This window comes from Cervus canadensis, chromosome 10 (genome assembly GCF_019320065.1).
Source record: "Cervus canadensis isolate Bull #8, Minnesota chromosome 10, ASM1932006v1, whole genome shotgun sequence".
NCBI lineage: Eukaryota > Metazoa > Chordata > Mammalia > Artiodactyla > Cervidae > Cervus > Cervus canadensis.
Window position 1 is genome coordinate 11689684 of NC_057395.1, and position 23263 is coordinate 11712946.

The 23263-nt window shown below is 39.7% G+C and overlaps 1 protein-coding gene across 3 annotated transcripts in view; it reads right to left on the reverse strand.

The window, feature by feature from the left end:
- MACROD2 (mono-ADP ribosylhydrolase 2) overlaps positions 1 to 23263 on the reverse strand; it is a 2136932-nt gene that overhangs the window by 666125 nt on the left and 1447544 nt on the right. For all 3 annotated transcript variants that reach the window (XM_043478451.1, XM_043478448.1, XM_043478449.1), the window contains exon 7: positions 12005 to 12035. In XM_043478451.1, coding sequence (XP_043334386.1) covers positions 12005 to 12035 — 31 coding nt within the window. The remainder of the gene's footprint in view (positions 1 to 12004; positions 12036 to 23263) is intronic.

The window sequence follows — 23263 nt, forward strand, 5'->3', positions numbered from 1 at the left end:
CAAGAGGCACATGAAAAGATGCACAACACAAGTAGTGACCAGAGAAATGTAAACCAAAACCACAGTGATATAACACTTCACACCTGTCAGAAAGGCTATCAAACACTAAAAGCAGAACTACCATGTGACGTAGCAATTCTACTTCTGGGTATATATCTGAAAAAAACTAAAAGCATTAATTTGAAAAGATACAGGCACCTCAGTGCTCATAGCATTATTTACGATTGCAAGGTATGGAAGCAATCTAAGTCTCCATCACAGATAAATAGATAAAGAAAATGTGATACACACACACACACACACAATGGACATGTTGGCATCTGCAGCAACCTAAATTGACCTGGAGGGCATTTGCTAAGCAAAATAAGTCCGGCAGAGAAAGGCAGATACTGTATGATATCACTTATGTGTGGAATCTAGATAAATAAAAAATAGTGAACAGGACAGGAAAGAAGCAGCCTCACGTATTTAGAGAAAACTAGTGGTTACCAGTGGGCAGAGGAGAGGGGGTGGGGAAGGGGTTATTAGGATATGATACCATGTGTGTGAAACCTTGAAAACTGTAAAGCACTATAGAATTTAAAGAATCTCTTATTCAAATAGAAATAAAAAAAAACTAGATAACACCACTAGATGAGTTATAATTTATACATTTAGATATATAATTATGCTAAATTAATTGCCTATAAGCATTACTCATAATAGTCAAAAAGTAATACCAAATACATATATCCATGAACTGACAAGTGGATAAACAAAATGGAGTATATTCATATAACAGAATATTAATAAAGAGGAATAAATTACTGATGGATGCTACAACATGGATGGAGTTATAGAGTATTATGCTAGAAGGTAGTCACAAAAGATCACATATTTCCTGATTCCATTTATATGAAATATTTTCAGAACAGGCAAATCTATAGATACCAAGAGTAGATTATTATTTGCCTAAAGTTGGGGAAGAGGGATTATGGAGTAACATCTTATTTGGAGTCTCTTCAGAGGATGGTGAACATTTATTAAAATCAGATGATGATGGTTACAAAGCTTTGTGAATCTACTAAAATCATCTTGAAAGGAACGGTTTTCTATCGTGTAAACTATATTTTAATAGAAATGCTTAAAATGAACTACAAACAAAAGATTGGGCTCTGTTATTATTAACTGACTCTGCTGTTAGCCTCTCAGAAGTCTAAATGAAATCATTCCTTTCAATAAGTAAGGAAATAGAAATGAGGGTGTGATTGATCTCAGTGACTATTGAATCCAGAGTCTGGTTTCCTAACACTGGATTTCCCTACCATTCATTCATTCATTCATTCATGTATAATGCCATTCTTTTTTTTTTAATTTATTTATTTTTAAATTGAAGGATAATTGCTTTACAGAATTTTGTTGTTTTCTGTCAAACCTCAACATAAATCAGCGATAGGTATACATATATCCCCTCCCTTTTGAACCTCCCTCCCAGCTCCCTCCCCATCCCACCCCTCCAGATTGACGCACAGCCCCTGTTTGAGTTTCCTGAGCCATACAGCAAACTCCCGTTGGCTGTCTATTTTACATATGGTGATGTAAGTTTCCATATTATTCTCTCCATTCATCTTACCCTCTCCTCCCCTCTCCCCATGCCCATAAGTCTATTCTCTATGTCTGTTTCTCCATTGCTGTCCTGCAAATAAATTCTTCAGTACTGTTTTTCTAGATTCCGTACATATGCATTAGTATACAATATTTATCTTTCTCTTTCTGACTTACTTCACTCTGTACAATAGGCTCTAGGTTCATCCACCTTACTAGGTTTACCACAAAACTGAGAGGAAAGTACAGAGATTTCTCATATACTTCTACCTATCCCCAGACATGCGGGGCCTTCCCCATCATCAACATCAGACACTAGAGTGATGCATTTGCTACAAAAGATGAACTTACAGTGACATATCATAATTACTCAAAGTCCATGGTTTACCTTAGGGCCCCCTCTTCACATTTTCCATTCTGCAGGTTTGGACTAGAGTGCAATGACAGACATGAATCACTGTAGTATGAACGAGTATTTTCACTGCTCTAAAAATCCTCTGTGCTCGGCCTGTTTATCTCTCTTGCAACTCAAACCCTGGCAAACATTGATCTTTTTTTATTGTATCTGTAGTTTCTACTTTTCTAGACAGTCATATAGTTGGAATGATATAGTATGATTTCAATATGAAGCCAGAAGACCACCTTCTTCACTTAGTAATATGAATTTGAAATTTCCCTGTGTTCTTTCATGGTCTGATTGCTCATATCTTTTTAGCAAATAATATTACACTTTTTAGTGAATAATAATTCACTGTCTTAATCTGCTACAGTTTATTTACCTATTCACTGACTGAACGGCATCTTGATTGCTTCTAAATTTTGGCAATTATGAACAAAGCTGCTCTAAACAGGTGTGCATGTTTTAATGTGGATAGAAATTTTCATCACCTTTGGGTAAATACCAAGGAGCACAACTGCTGGATCACATGGTAAGACTATATTTAAAAAAGAAACTATAGTAAGAAACCTTATAAGAAACTATAGAATTATCTTCCAAAGTGGCCGTACCATTTTGCATGCCCATCAGTAATGAGAGTTTCTATTGCTCCACACCCTCACCAGCATTTGATGTCATCAGTGTTCCAGATTTGGGCCATTCTGATAGGAGTGTGGTAGTATTTCAGTGTTATTTTAATTTGCAATTCCTTGATGACATATGATTCAGAATATATTTCCATATGCTTATTTGCCATCTGTGTATCTTCTTTTATAAAATGTCTATTAAAATTCTTGACCTACTTTTTCATTGGGTTGTTCATTTTTATTGTTGAGTATTAAAAACTCTTTGCATATTTTGAATAACAATCCATTATAAAGTCCATCTTTTAGAAATATATTCTCCCAGTCTGTGGCTTGTCTTTTAACTCTCTTGACTTTGTCATTCATAGAGCACATGTTTTCAATTTTAATGAAGTCCAAATTATGAAATTTTTCCTTCTGGATCATATCTTTGGTGTAGTATCTATAAAGGCATCACCATACTCAAGGTTATCTAGGTTTTTGTCTATATTGTCTTCTAGGACTTCTGTAGTTTTGCAATTTACATGTAGGTCTATGATCTATTTTGGGTTAAACTGGGAGAAGGGTGTAAGATCTATGTCTAAATTATTATTATTATTATTATTTGGTATGTGCATATCCAGTTGTTCAAGCAACATTTATTGAAGAGACTAATTTTATGTCATTGTATTACTCCTACCCCTTTAACAGAGATCAGCTGTCTACATTTACACGGGTCTGTCTCTAGGATCTCTACTCCATAGATCTATTTTTTCACCAATTCACACTGTCTTGATTATTATAGCTTTAAATAATTCTTGAAGTTAGGTACTGTTAGTCCTTCAACTTTACTCTTTTCCTTCAATACTGTGTTGGCTAGTCTAGGTCTTTTGCCTCTCCAAATAAACTTTAGAATCCACTTGCCAATATTTATAAAATAACTTTCTGGGATTTAAATTGGAATCACATTGAACCTATACATCAAGTTGGGAAGAACTGATGTCTTTGGAATATCGAATCTTCCTATCCATGAGTGTGGGATATTTCTTTATGCATTTATTTGTATAAATTGAAGCTTTTATACCAACCGTTATCCTACAATTCTTGCTATAATTGCTTATTAGTTCCAGGATGATTTTTTTTGTTAGTTCTTTTTGATTTTCTACAAAGATGATCATGTTGTTTCCAGATAAAGACAGCTTTACGTCTTCCATCCCAATCTATATGCCTTTTATTTCCTCTTCATAGCAAGGACTTACACTATGATGCTGAGAAGAAGTGGTGAGAGGGAATATCCTTGACTTGCATTTAATCTTAGTGAGAAAGACTTGAGTTTCTCACCATTAAGCATGGCGTTAGCTATCGGTTTTTGTAGATAGTCTTGTCAAGTTGTGGAAGTTAGCTACTCGCCCTAGTAGTTTACTAAGTAAATGTGTGTTGGATCTTGTCAAAGCTATTTCTGAATTCTTTGACAATTACATGCTGTTTCTTTCATAGTCTGGTGATGCGATAGGTTAACTTCATTTAACCAGGCTTAGCTTACCTGAGCTAAGTCCCACTTATCATGGAATCTAATTCTTTTGTCTTTTGGATTTGATTTGCTAACATTTTTGAGGATCTAATTACTTTGTAGTTGTTAATTAAGCAAATACTTATTAAGAACCACTCTACATCCAGCTCTGGAAAACAAAACTTAGAGCCCAGTTGCATAAGCTAAGTCTCAACAGAATAAAAGTCTTGAGTAAATAGAAAATTAGTTTTACCAACAGTTTAGTTGCTTAGAGAGATCTGGGAATGTTTAGGTGAATCTACATTCATTTAAAATATTTTGAAATAAATTCTGGGCAACAAATAGACAACATGTAAGGTAATTTCTTGTTGATTTTATTAATTTCAATTTAATTTTCAATCACTTGCAGGAAACTCTCCCTATTGACCATAGCTGAAAAGAGAGATGAGGCATAAAAAAATCTTTTTTTTTTTTTCAGATCTTAAGAGTCTAAGGAAACTTACTTTGACTGCTAAGGAGGTTTAGATTCATATTCATATTATCATTCTCTCTCTCTTTCTTTCTGTCTGTCCTTCTTCCCCTCTCAACATCTGCCTGTTGGTTATATTTTCACCCTACTATGATCAGACTCTTCTCTAAAGTCACATTTCTCTAGGGTTTTTGGTACACAAGACGTTGATCTATATCTGCTCAGGATCTCTGGTATGTTTACAGATGGATATAGCCTCAGGAGCTTAAGGTGTTACAGAAACAAGCTATAATTGATTCCTCCAAGGGTTTCTACAGAAATGGGCACGAATTAGGAATGTAAAGAGTGACACAATTATTTATTCATTCTCAATATATTGATTTTAGTTTCTACTGATATGTCTGCAAATTTTGGAAGAAGTACAGTACAAAAAAAGTTAACACAATTGATGTAAGATCTAAAGGTCTACATATACTGGCTAACAACTAATAATAAGTCACTGTACTGATGCCTTAGGAATTCCATACTTTCAAATTTTTCAGGATTTGGGATTATAAAGGCATCTTAATAAAGTAGATACTATAAAAATCATTAACTATTCTTACCAAATAGAGACTATAAACATTCAAATATTTATTGATTCTGAGTAGAATCAAACCACTCCAGAACTAGTTTACCTATGAGTGAGCTGTCTGATTTAATTTGGTCTTCTTTCCCCCTTGAGTGATGATATCCAGAAGGCCGTGGTGATTTAATGCTTTCTTCTTGCTACATGAAAGAATTGTAGCCGGACACATGGAATTCAATTTATACTAATTTGCAATCTCTTTTGCAGTGAGGTTGGTCATGAGACCAATTTCTCTCCAATGAAAGAAAGATGGAAGTGAAAAGTGCTGCTGTGAATCCAAGGACTGTAGAATAGGGTGCATGCCCATCCTGCTTGTTTATTCTGCTAGAACCAAGAAAGATAACTACCCAAGAACAGTGCCTAGTGAAAGGCAGAACAACTACTTAATACCATAACAGATGAACAGCACTTTGAATGATAGCGTGGAACAAATCCTCCCTAACCAGAATGCTCTCTTAGGAATTATTAGCATAGAAAGAAATCAGCATCTGTATATACTAAGACACTCTATTTTGGATTCTCATTGTTACAGAAGCTTAGCTTTACCCTAACTAATATGGTCTCATTCAGATGCATCTCAGGATGATTTTTTAAAAATAGAATCATTGACTAAAAAGGATTTGACATGAAAATCATTGTCCTAAAGAGCTAAATATACTTGACTTCTCTAAGAGCTGTCAGAATTATTTTTGAATTCCTTTCTAAAGAGAGCTGAGCTATGTTTATTTAAAGTCACTCTTTAGATACAAGTATGTATAAGGAGCAAATAAAAAGGAGTGTCATTCAAGACTGGATGAGAAAAATGAGCAAGCACACGGAAATTATTCTACTGATCAAATGGAAAATGTGACCCATTCTTAGGAAATTCTAGAGGGAGAGCATCTTATTAGTGCTCCCATTTTTAACATGGCTGAAAGGTATCCCCAGGTTCCTACTAAATGGATAGACTTTGTAATTTACTGAAGTGGTTTCCCTATTTCCTTAAAAGGCTTACTGTTTTATTACTTCTATAAGAAAAGCCATTTTTAACATGTAACATAATAATAAATGGCAGCTTCTAAGGATGAGGTGGCTTGGAAATTATTTCTGCTTTCTAGTCCTGAGACAAAATTTTACCTTGACATAGTTGCAAGGAGGTAGATAGTCAGACCTCAGGAACAGTAATAAAGTTGTAATTTTTATTACTTTTTGAAACACTTAATCTTTTAATTAAGTCCTAAAACTGTTTAATTTGAACAGAACACCAGGGAGAATGACACTGGTTTCCACAGTACCACAAAGCTAGGCTTCCAGGATTTTCATTTCTTTCGGTAGATCCCCTGAGGGAATCCTGCCCGTGGGCCTCAGTGTCATTTTTAGGTAAACTGAACTGGCATATTTTGTTGCTGGATGATTGAAACTATTTTCCAGAGCAAAAGTAGAAGCTTTGGTTTCTTAGTTTATGTCTGTTTTATTATTAGAGACTCCACAGTTTGAGAGAGTAAAAGGGGAGTTTGTACCACACTTTGTGGGATGAATGTATAAATGTGTACATGTGTGAGTGAATTTTCTAGAACTGTCTATTCAGATGATAAGCACTCAGAGGATTAGAAACAATTTAATAGGTATAATTTAGTTGTCTGTTAAACTCTTCCTCCAGGGCTTCCTAAGGATCAGTTCATAAAATATTATTCAAATGTGATAGAATTAAGATGAGTATGGCCCCAGCACTGCATTTTCCCAAAGGGAAGCAAGTTACACTGACTCTAATGTTACTTTGCTTTGAGGTCCAGCAATTAACTCAAGGATTATTAAAAACAGTAACACTTGCTAGAGTGGGAATTACTTGTCCAGGACAAAAAACACAGGATGTCATAGAAGGGAAGTTATGAGAGAGAGTAAGAATCACCATTAGCCCACCAAAAAGGAAGTTTTCAAAGCAAATGGAAATATCAAAGGGAAAAGAAGAAAGCCAGAGGAAGGAGGGGAGCTGTCAGGGGGATGAAAGGGAGGGACACACATTTTTGTCAATTTTGCTCTGGTTTCCAAATGTATTACATAAGATAAGTCTTCCCGCAAGCCCCGGATTGCCCAGCCTTGGTTGTCACACCCTCTGAAATCTGTCAGCATTTAGAGCTGACAGAGGGCCTGCCCTTTAGGATTGCCTTTAGAGAATGCCCTGGTTTCTTTCCAAGTCATGTCTCTGAATGCAGACAGATGTAGTGATAAAAATATTTGCCAAGTAGATATAAGGTTAGCGAAACATCGTGTCGATCTCCTTTTTTACCACTAAAAGCAGAAGAGCAAAGTTGAATGCAAATGAGGGATTCAATTAGAAAGTTGTGTTCTGGCAGCATGTCATGGAAAGCAGAGGGAGACCAGGTGATTTGATAGAAACAGGCCTTCCACGTTGATAACAGAAATCGTATGAATAAATATGGGAGCCGCTTTCACTAAATTATGCTGCGCTTAATTTTTTTCACCAGATTTCCAGCCAGTAACTCAATGTCTGAAATTCCTTACTTTCTAAAAGCACCATCTTGTACCTGGAAAGGAAGATTCAAGTCTTGTTTTGTGTGTGTGTGTGTGTTTTTCCCCTCCACAGAGAATATTTTCTCAATTACTCAAAGGATATACTTTTCCACCTGGACTTCATTTCTGTTAACTATATTGACTCTCATAAAATGGATAAAAATTATTTTTGCTGCTCACTTCTCAGTAAAAATTCCATTGCTATGGATCATGTCTAGCCTCTTGTGTTAAACTTATTAGCACCGGAGTATCCAAGTTGGGCTCAGAGGGCAGAAGGCACGCACAGGATCTGAAATGTCCATCAGGGAAGCTCAAATCTATCCCTCTGAGACAGGTTTAGCAGCCAATTCAAAACTTTAACTAGGATCTGGGAGTTTAGAGCCCCTGCAAGCCTCATCTGGATCTATTTTTCCAAAACTAACACAAGTCTTGCTTCAGCATTTTACCAAATGTGGCTTTTCATCCTGAGTGTAAGCAGGCGGTCTGGTGCCCCGTGGAACCAGCCTGGAAAGATTACACTGGGGGCAGCCATGGCAGTGGCTGAAAATCAAAGTGGAAAAGCCTAGCCCCTCATCCAGGGAAACTTCAAAGCAAGCAGGGCCTGCTCCCATTATGCTTTTCTCTGAAATCGGGTTGAATCGCATGGTAGATAGTTGTCTGTCTGTGTCTTGCAAAAAGATGTAGCTGGTTTTGTCTCCAAAAGGTTGAGGGCTGAGGAGAGGGTGAGGGAGGAACTGGTCTCTGCCAGGGTCTCCAGCGTCTCAAAGCCTGGATCCTCCAGACATGCTTTGAATGTGGAGATTATGTCTAGGTTTCCACAAATCGGGGATGCTTACTGTTGAAATGGCCCTGTATGAGATCACCTTGGCAATTAAATAACTCAAACCCTTCCGAAGAAGGCTCTACCATAGTCAGTAATTCTGTTCTAATAGAAGAATTAGAGTTACATTGAGTTTGGGGGCCATAAACCTAAAAGTGAAGGTTAATCCAAAGCAAACAGGTGTCTGAGAAATTACAGTAGGTGGGGCGGTGGGCTGGGACTAGGGCATGTCGGGAAAAGTCAGGATGGGGTCTAAGAGCAACGGGTACCTCCCTGAGAGACCATCATTCAATGGGCCATGATAAACAGTGAAGACTTTGTTGTTGTTGTTTTTAGGTGAAATAGAGTGCTATATTTATCTCGGTTTTCTTTCCTTTAAAAATACAATTATTGGAGTAGAGTTGATTTACAGTATTGTGTCAGTTTCAGGTATACCAGTAAAGTGAATCAGTTTTACAAATACAACCCCCTCAAAAAAAAAAAAAATACACACACACACACACACACATACATACACACACACACACACACACACACACACACAGATTGCTTGGTTTCTAACTAAACAAGTTCTGGAGTTTTCATTTTTCCTTGTGAAGATGGACACTGCTATGCTTAAAGTTATCATTTCCAGTTTGAGAACGCTTTTTAAAAGCAAATTTGTTTCTCTTAAAATAGAGATGTTTGTCCACTTAAGAAAATACCAACTAGGTAGTTTCTCTACTTGTTATTTTGCCAATCAACAACTCTGCTTCTTGTATCATCAGTTAGTCACCAGTTGGGGTTATAAACGTCACTATCATAATTGAGCAGCAGTATTTCCTGAGCTTCTCCAGGAGACACTATGCCAGATGCTGGGTGTATGTAGAATATGCACAAGTGAATCCCTACTCACTAAAAGGCTCCAGATAGGCTACAAACACAGGATATATTTTTAAAAATCTATGGAATAATATGAACTGGCAATTATTAATTGTCCAGATTACAAATGCTGAAAAGTTTCAAAGATGTAATGACCATCAAGAGTTGGAATACTCAAGAAAGACATCTTATAGATCAAGCTTCAACCTATACAAGTGTGTGTGGTGTGTTTTTGTTTTGCTTTTAATTTTCTTTTTCTTTTTAGCTGTGGATCACTTTCTTCGAATAAAGTATTCTTTCAAATGCCAGTAAGTAAAGATAAAAGTAAAATTGATCTAGATAATAGAGGAGCTAGAACTAAGTTCTGAAAAACAGCAAGAAAACCACTGATCCATAAAATATGAGTACTTAGGAGAGAATCAAGGACTGATTAGAAAGCTACAGTTTCACAAGGGACATGTGACATAATTCCAAGTTACAAAATGCTAAATGGTTCAGAGAGTAAAGAGACCTGGAGTAATCTAAATGTTACTAAAGATCTCATGAAGCTGAAAGTAAGTCTGGGTCTAAAGCTCAAGTGCAACTAATGAAAGACAACATGGCACCTGACTTGCAGGTTTCAGCTTCACTTTGAAATTTACTCAAAACCTAGACAGGAAAAGAGATGAGCAGCCAGGACTTGAAAATCACATTCTTTGACCTGGCGCGTTGAAAATTGAGTGAGTTCATGTGGTGGCAGCCTCTAAACCAACGACTGTGACTCCCTATCAATGCCCTTCTCAAGTCTTCAGTATTCCCTCCCACCAACACAGTGCAGCACTGATCGAGTTACTATACATTGACCCATGTTACTCTAACGGGAGAAATCCCTGTCCTTCAGGGATCACAATTAATCCAGAGCCACTTTAATTTTGATTCTGTTTTTGCTATCCTTTCTCGAGCCTTTCCTTTTAGTGTTCATGCTCATCTTCCTTTACTTTTCTATTTCTTTTCCCCACCACCTCCCTCCTTTTTAGTGTATTAGCTGTTAAATTCAGTTTCTGAAAGTCTTTGAACACTAGCATCAGATTCTCAGAGATAAAATAGACATAGGCAATGTGACATACTATTGTCTGGGGCTTTTGGGTTTCTGTGTGTTTGTTTGTTTGTTTGTTTAAGGAAAATCAAGATCGTCGTGTGAGAATATTCTCAAATTCAGAACCATTTCTGTGGTGGAGTCCGATTTGCCTTTAGACAAGGTGACATGAAGATCCGGGTAAAATGTTGCATGTAATGCTTCTTCTAAGCAAATATACCAGTGAGAGTTATAACTGGGCACCTGTGAGGCAGAAAGAGTAGCAGTGATGGGGTGATGGTGCAGATGGTCCAGCCTTAGCTCACCAGCCCAGTGTCCTCTGCATTTCCCCAAAGACAGGCTGTTGTGGAATCCAGAGGAGAGGGAAAGCATGCCTTTGATTTTTAAATAATGTCACCAAATCTTTTCCCATTTAATTCAGGCCTACATTTTCCACTTTATTTTCACTGAAACCTTAAAAAAAAAACAAAAACAAAAACAAAAAAAAACTTGGAGACTTCCCTAGCGGTCCAGTGGTTAAGAATCTGCCTTGCAATGCAGAGAATGTGAGTTCGGTCCTCGGCTGAGAACTAAGATTGCACATGCTGAGCCCAAGTGCTACAACTAGAGAGACCACGTGCCTCAGAGATCCCATACGATGCAACTAAGGCTGGATGCAGCCAGATGAATGTTAAAAAATACCGCCTTAGGAGGAAAGAAGTCTCCTGCCTCTGACATCACTTTAGCTATCCTTTCCCTGTAGTAACAAATTTAAACTAGTTCTTTACATCTGCATGTATTTTATTTTTCACTTAAAAGTCTCCACGTGAGAAGTTTGAGCTCAGAAAAGTCATAATCTTATTTGTTTGACCAGAAAACTCTAAAATGATAAACTCTGTTTTACCTGAATATTGTGAAACAGATTTATTAACAACCTGAGGAAAAAAGTATACGGAAATGCCATTGTAGGTGAAAGAATATTTAAAGAAGTTCAGGCTGGTGCAAACAAGAGGTTTTAAAAAACATTTTGCTTCCATCTCTAAGTAAAGCAGCTGCTACTTAAAACAATCTATGGATACCAGAAAAAAAAATCTACTTTGAATCAAAAATATGTGTTTATATTAACAATCACATCTTTTAAATTAAATATATAGATATATGCATATGTGTGCATTTTAATGCTTCTATAATTTTGTAATTCACAACAAAATAATGGTAATGTTAGATTTTATATGCGTTATGACTTGTCTGACAGAAAACTATGACTTTATTAAAGAAAACACTATTAGAGGTCAGATTATATGAGAGCAAACATTTTTACATAACAAAAGACATTAAGCCACAGTGCACCTAACTATTGCACTTGGTATGCAATATAACTAAATTCAGTAACACCCAAAATATCCAAATAGCCTCTTGAGATTCCTCAAAGAAATTTGACCTGTATTTGAATCTTTTTAAATGACAGCAAACTACATCCATCAGAAAACCTCTAATTTTTCCTGTTAAACTTGACATTAACAACAAAATAAAGAAATATAAACATTACCAAAAGATAGATCACTTACCATAAATGCCTGTTGAGATACAGGGAAATGCCTGTGAATAAACCAAAAAAACAGAATAAATTTTAAAGGCCCAGCTCTCTCCAAACTCAAAACATCTATTTCAACATCTGTTTTGCTTGATAATGGGATGGCCTCTGCTTACATACTCTGAGCTCTGAACTCCACTCAGGTGAAGTAGGAAACATTGTGGAAATGGTATATTTGATTAAATTTTCTTTACCAGCAATTATTCCAGCTCATAAGAGCCAAGGATCAAATCACCAGGAAACGTGGGAACCAATTGTTAAACATAGTTACAAGAAATCATATCATCTAAGCCTGCAATGAACTAAGTTGTATCTAAAAGAAATAACCATTTGTCAACAAGTCCTAATTATTTGCCCCATTTTACTATGACCCTTGCTATTGAGATGACCATGTCTGTTATATGTGTCTGGTGGAAATACAGTATACCAGTATGGTATGCTACTGGGCATTCTGTCCCAGTATTAAGTGACATCATGTTGGTGGCATAAAATCTGAAAATACCAATCAACATTCATCTGTGTCAACTGAAACCATAAGCTGGCTATGGAAATAAAATTTTGATAAAATTTAACAAAAGGATCTGTAAGAATCAATTGTATATACAGAATTTCTAATAAAGGGTATTTTATATTCTACTCTATTCAAGAAAGAACATTTAGAACCTTATATGAACAATTGACTGGTTCAAAATTGGGAAAGGAATATGGCAAGGCTGTATATTGTCACCCTGTTCATTTAACTTATATGCAGAGTACATCATATGAAATGCAGGGCTGGATGAATCACAGCTGGAATCAAGATTGCCAGGAGAAATACAAACAACCTCAGATAAGCAGAGACATAACTTTGCCGACAAAGGTTCCTATAGCTATGGTTTTTCCAGTAGTTATGTATGGATGTGAGAGTGGGACCGTAGGAAGGCTGAGTCCCTAAGAATTGAAGCTTTTGAACTGTGGTGTTGGAGAAGACTCTTGAGAGCTCCTTGGACTGCAAGGAGATCAAACCAGTCAATGCTAAAGGAAATCAACCCTGAATATTCATTGGAAGGACCGACGCTGAAGCTGAAGTTCCAATACTTTGGCCACCTTGTGTAAAGAGCTAACTCATTGGAAAAGGTACCCTGATGATGGGAAAGATTGAAAGCAAAAGGAGAAGAGGGCAGCAGAGGATGAGATTGTTAGATAGCATCCCTGACTCAACGGACATGAACTTGAGTGAACTCTGGCAGATTGTGAAGGACAGAGAAGCCTGGCATGCTGCAGTTCATGCGGTTGCAAAGAGTGAGGCACAGCTTAGCAACCAGAGAACATATTCTATTCTTATATTTAAGTTCTGTGCTATACATTCTTTGTATCAGTAAAACTTAAAAATAGACTTACAGAAGTAACATGCTAAATTGTTGGACTTCCCAGGTGGCGCTAGTGGTAAGGAACCTGCCTGCCAATGCAGGAGACGTAAGAACCTGGGGAGGGGGAAGATCCCCTGGAGGAGGCCATGGCAACCCACTCCAGTTTTCTTGCTTGGAGAATCCCCATGGACAGAGAAGCCTGGCGGGCTACAGTCAGTGAGATCACACAGAGTCTGACACAACAAAAGCGACTTACCACGCACACTAATTTTTTGAGTCATTTTTTAAACACTTGCTGGCAAACCACTGCTTATACCAGACACTGTGGACTGAATGCTTGTGTCCACCCAAATGTAGAAGCTGAAACTCTAATGTGATGGCATTTGGAGGTGGAACCTTTGGGAGTTAATGAGGTCATTGACAGTTGAGCCTCCACGATGGGATCAGAATTCTTAAAAGAAGAGGAAGAGAACAAGCATGCTCTGCTCTCCACCGAGTGAAGAGACAGGGAGAAGGTGGCCATCTGCAAACGAGGGCATGCACCTGCACCAAACACCAGATCTGCTGCCATCTTGGTATTTGACTTCTCAGCTGTGAGAAATGAACGCCTGCAGTTTAAGCCATCTAGCAGTTTGTTATAGCAGCCCAGTAAAAGACACTGCACTTTACTTAGCGATATTTAGAGTTTGATTGAAAGATTTAATGAATAAATGTAAATAGAGTGAAGTCAAAATCGAGCTTTCTAACAACAGGAGGGGATCTCAGAATGGTGATGTCCTCCTGCCAATGTACCTATGTGTAAATCTGATCGAGTTGCTATCATCTTTGTCTTTTCCCAGGAAAAATGCAGATGATAACATTTACCATATAGAAGTATGCTGCAGGAATTCATGACAGGATAGTTTAAAAAAGGACTGATGTTGCACTAGAAATTCAAAAAACTGCAGTTGCTGTTGATTGTAATAACTAATATGATGGCTGAGCTCAATCATAATGAAATGTTTAAGCCTTTTTATTTATGTCTTTGGGTTAAACATGCATTGCATTTTATTTTCCTTAACATTTTAAAAGAATGCATATTTATTCCCTTCACTTGGATCTTCTATTTAAAGTCACAATTTACATGATTTGTTTTGGACACAGTAATATTAATAATAGACTCTGTTGAGCTTAGTTATAAATCTGTGAGACACTTTTTTCCAGTCATTTCACTAGTAAGTGCTACTAGTTGCTAATGAAAAAAGGGCAGTTTCTGGGATGGAGTAGAAGCTATTTTTAAAATGAATTAATTATTTGATTCCTCGCATTCTTGAGGTGCTAGTAAATCCGAAGGAGTTTCTGGAACCACTCAATCCATCCAGTGACCCACACCATGAAAAGACAGTATGGAGCAAGTTCTCCTGAAAATATTGTAGTTTTTTTACAGGCATTCTCCAAGATTCTCCATAGGCATGTAAATTAACTGCATGCTCACTATAAGTAATTTGCTGCTAACAGTAAGGACTTGACATTCAGGAATGGCCTGCTCAGAAGTACAGAATAGAGAGGATTCAGAATCATTCTTATCACTTGAGCCATGCCTACTCATGTTTCACTTGCTTTTTAATGCGGTGGAGAGAGGTGAGTTTACAGCTGATGCCCCAGGAATTCCACAGAAACAAACTAAACACAGAAACATTATCCATCTTGTGCTCCAGGTAGACAAAGGGAAAAGTTTGAGAATGGTTGCATCAAGCCATCAAGCAGAAACTACTAGCTACTAGAATGGTTTCCACAAGCCAGACTGCTAGAAATCCCACCTGGACACCCTTTCCATTCAAGATGTCGGAGAGTTGAGTTAACTGCTTGGAGCATCTGTTTCCTCATCAGTAGATGGAAACTCAAAGTTCTCCTGAGGGGTTTGTGGGAGGATGAGGAGGAATGAGGAACATAAAGCATTGTGTCTGACAAGGGGCACTATCCCAGCGAGTGCTGATTCTTCTGTTGGCCACTGTAATGACCGTCAGGCTCTGCTTTAAGCAGGGCGTCTATTGCCCTAGGGGCTTCCCTGGTGGCTCAGATGGTAAAGAATCCACCTGCAATACAGGAGACCCAGGTTCAATCTCTGGATCAGAAAGATCCCTGGAGAAGAGAATGGCTACCCACTCCAGTATTCTTGCCTGGAGAAACCCATGGACAGAGGAGCCTGGAAGGCTACAGCCCATAGGGTCGCAAAGAGTCGGACACGACTGAAATGACTGAGCATGCACACGCACTGCTGTCCTAGCAGGGCTTCCTGCCCTTGGCACTGTTAATATCTGGGACCAGAGGGCGCTTTGTTGCCCAGGGCTGCCTCGAGCAGGGCAAATTGCATAGCAGCTTCCCTGTGCTCTCTAGCCACTTGCTAGGAGCAGGCTCCCAGTCTTGACAATCAGAAACATTTCCAGGCATTGTCACATTTCCGCAGGGGGTGAAATCACCCCTGGCTGAGGACTACTGCCCCAGAATCTAGCACCTAGACCCCAGCCTGGCTGCCTGCAGACAGCCTTCAACTGTCAACCTTTTCAGGGATGGTCTCAGGCGCAGAGACCCTCCTCACTGGGGCCGTGCCCTGGCCCATGGTCAGGGCAGAGTATTAAGGCCTCGGCTCATCTTGGCTCAAGTCAGCGCAGCACTGTAGACCCCGTAGCACCACCGCCATTGCCGAGCCGCACGGCAGCTCACGCCTTTCCCCCTGCCCGTCTCGTGACCCCCTCCCCGTCTTCTCCAGGGGCTGATCCCCAGGCACAGCTCACTAAACGTCCTGCACCCTGAACTGTCTCAGAGTCAGCCTCGAACTGTCTCAGAGTCAGCCTCCGGGGGAACTGATCTGAGTCCACTCCCTGCTTCCCTGTTACGTCCAGTATTACCAGTCATTCTCCCATCAGATTCAGCAGAAGAGAGAGAACATCAGACAACTAAAGGCAACTTTCATGTGCCTCAGCTCCCAGCTCTATCTCAGAATCAATCATGCGACTTAATAATTGAGTCTGAATGTACCAACTGTCTTGTCTGTTTTAACAAGGACAAATAGCTTCATCCGAAAATGACACTGTCGCCTTCAAAGTGAAGGCGCACAGTTGTGTAATGGAGGCTGGCTTTGATAATAATATTGTATTAATTCAAACACAAAGGCAATGATAAAGCAGAGATAGGATTGCAATATCATGGAAAAACTCATTGTATGTAAAGCAACTTTGCATACAATTCATCCATATAAATTTCCTAATTGATCACTTTTTATCATGAGAAAAAGAGAGGAACAGAGAAAGAAAACAGTGAGCAAAGTGACCTCAACTAAGGGTTTCACAGCACATTTGTTCTCTGCCATACTAAATTTCTGATGGGGCCACCAGAAGTGAACAACATGGGATTTCTTTATTTCAAAGTTATATTTAATATAAGCACCTCCCACAAAAATCCTCTCCTGTGGAAGAATGATAGATTGCATTATACCAAAACCCAGGCAGTTTAGCCTGGTTTATTTTAAAGTGCATGTAATTCTGCAGTCACCTGTAGAACTTGGGGAATTGACATCATCAGCCCACTTTGTAAGGCTCCAGACTCCCCTTCCGGCAGGCAAGCCCCAGGAGCAAGGACGTCTCCATGCTAATCACTGCCGAACCTATAGCCACCAGCAACTTCAGAGCACTTGACTGCCAGCCAGTATTTTTTTTTCTTTTTCCCAAATCAGCATGTACTTCCCTCTTGTGGGAAAAATATTCATTTGACTTGGAGAGTGAGAGAGGATTTTTCTTTTGTAAAATTATAGATTTCCACCTGGGAAATACTTCCTTAGCCCAGCATGTTGATTTCAAGTAGATTTGTAGAAACACTGAAATCCTCAGGGCTGTAGACTATGCTTCCCATCCTCTTGAATGTCTGTCTCCACTTCTCTCATTTCTGTCTCAATAACTTGGGGACAAAGGAAGCAATACCCCTCAACCTTTGTTTTGACCCTAACGGTGCCTCAAACCAAATACAGTGAGCCCTGTGCCAGCATTATAAGCATCACGTGCTCTCCCTCGGTCCTTGATGCATACCAAGTGGGAATTTCTTCCTCTCCTCCTTGTCCAGGGTCACTACCATCTACCCACTGCTTATAAGCAGCCTTGGGATCTAAGTAGGTCTGACCCCACCCTCAGGTCCACAGGAAGGTGATGACTACAGAAGGTAAGTAAGCACACACCTCCTTTAGTCATGAGGATGGGGAGATGGGGAGTTGTGGCATCACTGAGCTGATGGTGTAAATTAACTCTAAACTAACTGTAAAGTGGTCTCAACCCCTGGACTCTTTCAGTTGCTTAGTCAACAGTTTCCTCATCGCTTAGTCCGTTTTAGTTAGGTACTTCATTATTTGCAAGCAAAAGCTTGCTACCTGATACACCTTTCATTTAAATGTTTGTGATTATATATCACTGTTCCCTGACTTGAGGAAGCTGTCAACTGTAAGAAACACCATTTTGTTGTTGTCCTTGGTGTGCCACTGAACAAGAAGAAGCTCTCTCTGTAACAGTGAAAATATACTTTCCTACCACTTAGGACTTTTATTCTATACCTATTGAAATTACTATTTTGGATTTATCTAAACTGTTTCTTAAGTCATAACTTGCTCTACAGCATAGATTAAAAAGGAGAAAAAACTGGTTACAATTTCCTCAAACTCCTTCATGTGAAGAGTCTGGTACTTCTGAATGACTTTTCAAAACAGAATTCTAGACATGAGCTTTCCATAGTTTTATCCTTGTGCTCTCAAAGTGATATTGACTCAGGCCGTCACAAGTGCTCCCCTGCTGACTCAGAACGTTCCTTCCTGGCCCAGGACACCCTCTCTGAAAGTTTGGAAGTTGGCTCCTTCTTTGATGCTAACAAAGGTTTTCAGACAACATCAAAGGCACATACCTCCTTAGATGGCCCCTAACTGGTTGGAGGTCAAGGCTGTCCAGTCAATGCCTTGGGGAAGACGACAAATGTACGCATGTACAACAACAAGACCGTACTGTAACTAGGCTTGACTGTAAACAGCCCAGGGTACAAGAGGCATCCTACTTTCAAAGAAGTTAGAATACGAGAAAATGTGCATCTGTGAAGCGTAGGGTACCACTCTTCGTCTTTAGATGTCTGGTTATCAGTCTAGTAGGTTGTACCAAAATTCTCTTATCCCCAGGATGAAGCACACTTGGGTATTTCTCAAACTGTGATATGTCTCACTCTAGGAGTATGCAAGATATTTTGGTATATAACAAACAGTCACTGTCCATTCCAATGTAGTGTCAATATATTATTTTTATATGTTGCATTAGACAGCCAAGAGTACGCCCCTCAGGGCCTCAGTTTCTCTATGAAAGGAGCAGAGTTGGACTAGATGGATCAGTTCAGTGATTACATTCTGTAAAGCTATGAAACAGCCTGTTATGCCTCTCTAAAGCTCAGGATAAAGGTGCTGAAGAGCCAGGCAATTTTACAGCATCCTGAATTCCTCATAGTGTTTAAACATGGGAGGTGGTAACATAGCAACAACAGTGGCCATTCTTGAATTACAGTAGCTTGCTCCTTATCTGTGGTCTTGCTTTTCTCAATATCAGTGACCCCTGGTCACCTGCAGTCTGAAATCATTAAACTGAAAATTCCTGAAGTAAACCATGCACAAATTTTCAGTTGTGCTCCATTCTGAGTAGCACAGGGAAATCTGGCGCCACCTCGCTCCATCCTGCCTGGGGCGTGCATCCTTCATGTATCCTATCTGCGGTCACTTAGTAACCACCTCGGTAACCACCTCAGTTATTATCCCAGTATTGCTGTATCGCGGTGTGGTGCTTGTTTTCAAGTAATCCTCCTTCTCTTAATGATGGTCCCAAAACCCCAAAGCAGTGGTGTTGGCAATTTGAATATCCAAAGAGAGGCAGTGCTTTCCTTAGGTGAAAAGTGAAAACTCTCGGCTCACAAAAGAAAGAAAGAAAAAAAAAAAACAAACACCAAACAATTGTGTGCTGAGGTTGCTGAGATTAGTGTAAGAATGAATCTCCTGTCAAAAAATTGTGAAGAAGTAAATCCATGCTACTCTTGCCGTCACACCTCAAACTGCGAAAGTTACAGCCATGGTGTGTGGTAAGTGCTTAGAGAACACGGAAAAAGCATCAAATTTGTACAATAAGACATTTTGAGAAAGAGACTGTATTCAAACAACTTTTGTTACAGCATATTGTTACAGTTCTATTTTATTATTGTTGTTGTTAATCTTTTGTGTGTGTGTGTGTACGTGTGTGGGGTGGCGGGGGCGGGGGGTGCGGCTCAGTCGCTCAGTCCTGCCCGACTCTTTGGGACCCCATGGATTGCAACCCGCCAGGATACTGGAGTGAATTGCCATTTCCTACTCCAGGGGATTTTCCAGACCCAGGGATCCAACCCGCGGCTCCTGTGTCTCCTGCACTGGGAGGCGGATTCTTTGCCACTGAGCCATCTGGGAAGCCCTGTTAATCTCTTACTGCACCTAATTTATCAACTAAACTCAATCACAGGTATGTATGTCAGGGAAAAAACACAGTATATATATAGGGTTGAGTACTATCCATATTTTTGGCATCCACTGGGGGTCTCAGAATGTACACCCCACAGATAAAGGAGATCACTGTGCTCCAGGGTGCTAAGCATGGGCTAAAACCTCTATGCAGAGAATCTGATTCATTCTCATGAACAATCCTGTGATGAAGAACCTATCACTCTCTCTTCATAAATATGGAGGAGAGAAAGCTAAGAAAGTGGACTCCCTCAGGGTCACAGAAACTGATTTTGTGTAAGATATCTATTTTACATAAGGCATAACTGATCGTTTACCCTTCATACTTGTTAACTACACAAAGAATTTACAAATAATTCTCAAAAGGCTGAAAGAAGACAGGCTCGGGGAGACACAGTGGGAATCTTCTTCTTCAGCCACAGCTCTTTCTTCCTCAGATTCAGCTAGAAAACCCTCCCCTCGGGCCATCACAGACAATAGCACGGTGACTATCACATGGCTCCATTTATTTAGATTTTGAAGCCTGAGATTGTGTCTTTTTCCTGATCTCAAACCCTTAGTCCCCTCAAAGCACATTTTAATAAAATGTGAAGTCACGTTTTAATAAAATGTGAAGTCACGTTTTAATAAAATGTGAAGTCACGTTTTATGTGGCCTTCAACTTCCCCAAGATCTGGCTCCTGGCTCCCTCTCCACCCTCCTTCCCGCCCACTTGTCCTTGTGCTCTGAGTTCCAGCCACACTGGTCTCCTTTTGTTCTTCAAACGTGGAAAGGCGATCCAACGTCAGGACTTTGGACTAGCCGCCTCCTGTCTGGCGCGCTTCTTTTAAGTTACTGATCAGACACCACCTCCTCAGGGAGGCTCCTCAGGCCTCGAGCTAAACAACTCTCTCTTCCCTCAGGCTGCAGGGTCTCCGAGACTCTTCTGCCACCTGACAGACAGGTGTTTGCTTGCTCACTGCCTCCTCAACCTTGGTCTCCCCACTGGCAGGCAGAATCTAGGCAGATCTTTGTCTTCCTTATGATCGCATCAGTTGCAGCTAGAATGAGGCCTGGCATTCAATAAATACCTTGTGAATGGATGAATGAATGAATAATTGAGTTATATGCCACACAAACACAGATTTTTTTTTTCTACAGAAATTGGAGTATATGTTGTGTTTTATCTTCTGAGACTATTTTTTTTCATGTCCTAGATGTTGGAGATCTTTCATTGTCAGTGTACAGTGATATAATGTCTACATAATATTCTAGGCGTGATTACACTATGTTTACTTAACATGAGAAACGTGTAGGTTGTTTGTAAATATTGCTGTAATAACACTTCCATAAGCATTTTTGACTATGCCTTTATGTAGCTAACATATTCTGGCAAGATATATTCCTAGAAATAACATTAATTTGTTTAAATGGGCAAATTGACCTAAATGAAAAAGTTTAAAATTTTGAAAATGCAGTCCTTCCACAACCCTCCTCACATACCTAAATCCACAAATGCGCAAGTCACTTGCATAAAATATGTAGTATTTGCATATATCCTATGCATACCTTCTCATATACTTTAAATCATCTCTAGATTACTTATAATATCTAATACAATGTAAATGTGATGTAAATAGTTGTAAATACAATGTAAATGATATGCAAATAGTTGCCATTACAAATTGAAGTTTCACTTTTTAGAAATTTCTGGAATTTTTAAAAATATATTTTTGATCTGTAGTAGGTTGAATCTGCGAATAGGAAAGTAGATAGCTACAGAGGCCTGATTGACAAACTGCTCCCCCTAAAATATTTTTTCAGTGTAAAATCTCTTCAACAGTAAAGACAATAATTTCACACCCCCCCCCATCCCCATTACATGCGTGAATAGAGCAACAGAATGCTATCTCTTTAACAAATTACTGGAAAATGCAAGCATCATCAGGGCATTCCCTTCCCTAAAGCTGAATAACCTGAAGGCCAAGGTCATTTAAAGGAGCCTGTGAGTGAGATCAGGTGGAAATGGCCGGGGCTGGAGCGCATGGCGCAGGCTCACTAGGCACCGTAATTATAAGCAATAACTTTGTTTTTGTTTTCTTCATTATACCTTGGGAATCGCTGTCATAAAGTCATTTATTGCCAGCTGCTTTCGTGTTTATAACTACAACTCCACGCAATATAAAACAAACTATTACACAGCCATGAATAGGAGCAGTCCTCTTCTAAACTTTATATTTTCCAAGAAGACAGATGGGTTACTTCCACCATGAATTTATATGGATGCAAAATGTCAGGACCAGGAAAGGGAAAAAAAAAACCTGCCTTTTGCCTGAGCTTGCTCAAGTGACTGGTAGGAATGTTTTACTAGAAACTATATGTATGTGAAAATGAGAACTAGTCCCCATAAACCCACTGAACCCAAAAGAATGTGCATTCTGTTCCCAAATGTCTACATCTGTAAACTCCTTTTACCCAGACGCAAAGGGAAAAAACAAAGGTTAAAACAAAAAAAGTAAAAAACAAAAACAAAAATCCTTTTCATGTTAATAGCAAACCAGTGGTGCGATATGGAAGCTCCTACGGAAACAAAATATCGCTAAAACGATGCTTTTTTCCATAAACTTGACTGCCTCTAATTTTGAAAGTATCTGCCCCCATGTCTTTGTCATAATTAAATATATGTACTGGGCTCATTCTACACCCCTGGCGTCGAGAGGAGGGGGTGTGAGGGAATGGCCTTAGGTGACCTTTTCCTGGGTGGAGCTGGGGAAGCTGAGATTACTGATCATCACCTCAGATCCCCTGAGAAGTAAATTACCCACTTGAGACTGAAAGGTCCATAGCCATTGTGAAGCCAGACTCTTTCTGCACAGAGGGGCCTTCCTGGCTGAGGAAGGGGCCAGAATGACAAGGAAGGCCCCTGTGCACATAGCACTGAGGGGCCAGCGTGCTCTGGGAAAGAGCCCAGGGCTGTAGGCAGAGCTTTGGAGGGCTTAGGGTCCCCAGAGCTTCCCTCTGCATGCTGGAAGGGACACCACCATCCGTCACCATCTGCACCCAGCGTGCTGTGGGAAAGAGCCCAGGCCTGTAGGCAGAGCTTTGGAGGGCTTAGGGTCCCCGGAGCTTCCCTCTGCATGCTGGAAGGGACACCACCATCCTTCACCATCTGCACCCCGCCAGAGGCAGGCACCCCGACACAGCCAGGACTGTCACGGGGATGCCCCTGGGCAGCCGGGCCCGTGCACTCAGAGCACAAGGAGTTCAGAATCAGACCTCCGGGGCAGCCCCTCACTGATGTCCAATCAGTGGGGCGTGGAGGTGTCCCACTCCTGCATCCTTGCCCTGGAAGGGACAAAGCAGAGCTGTG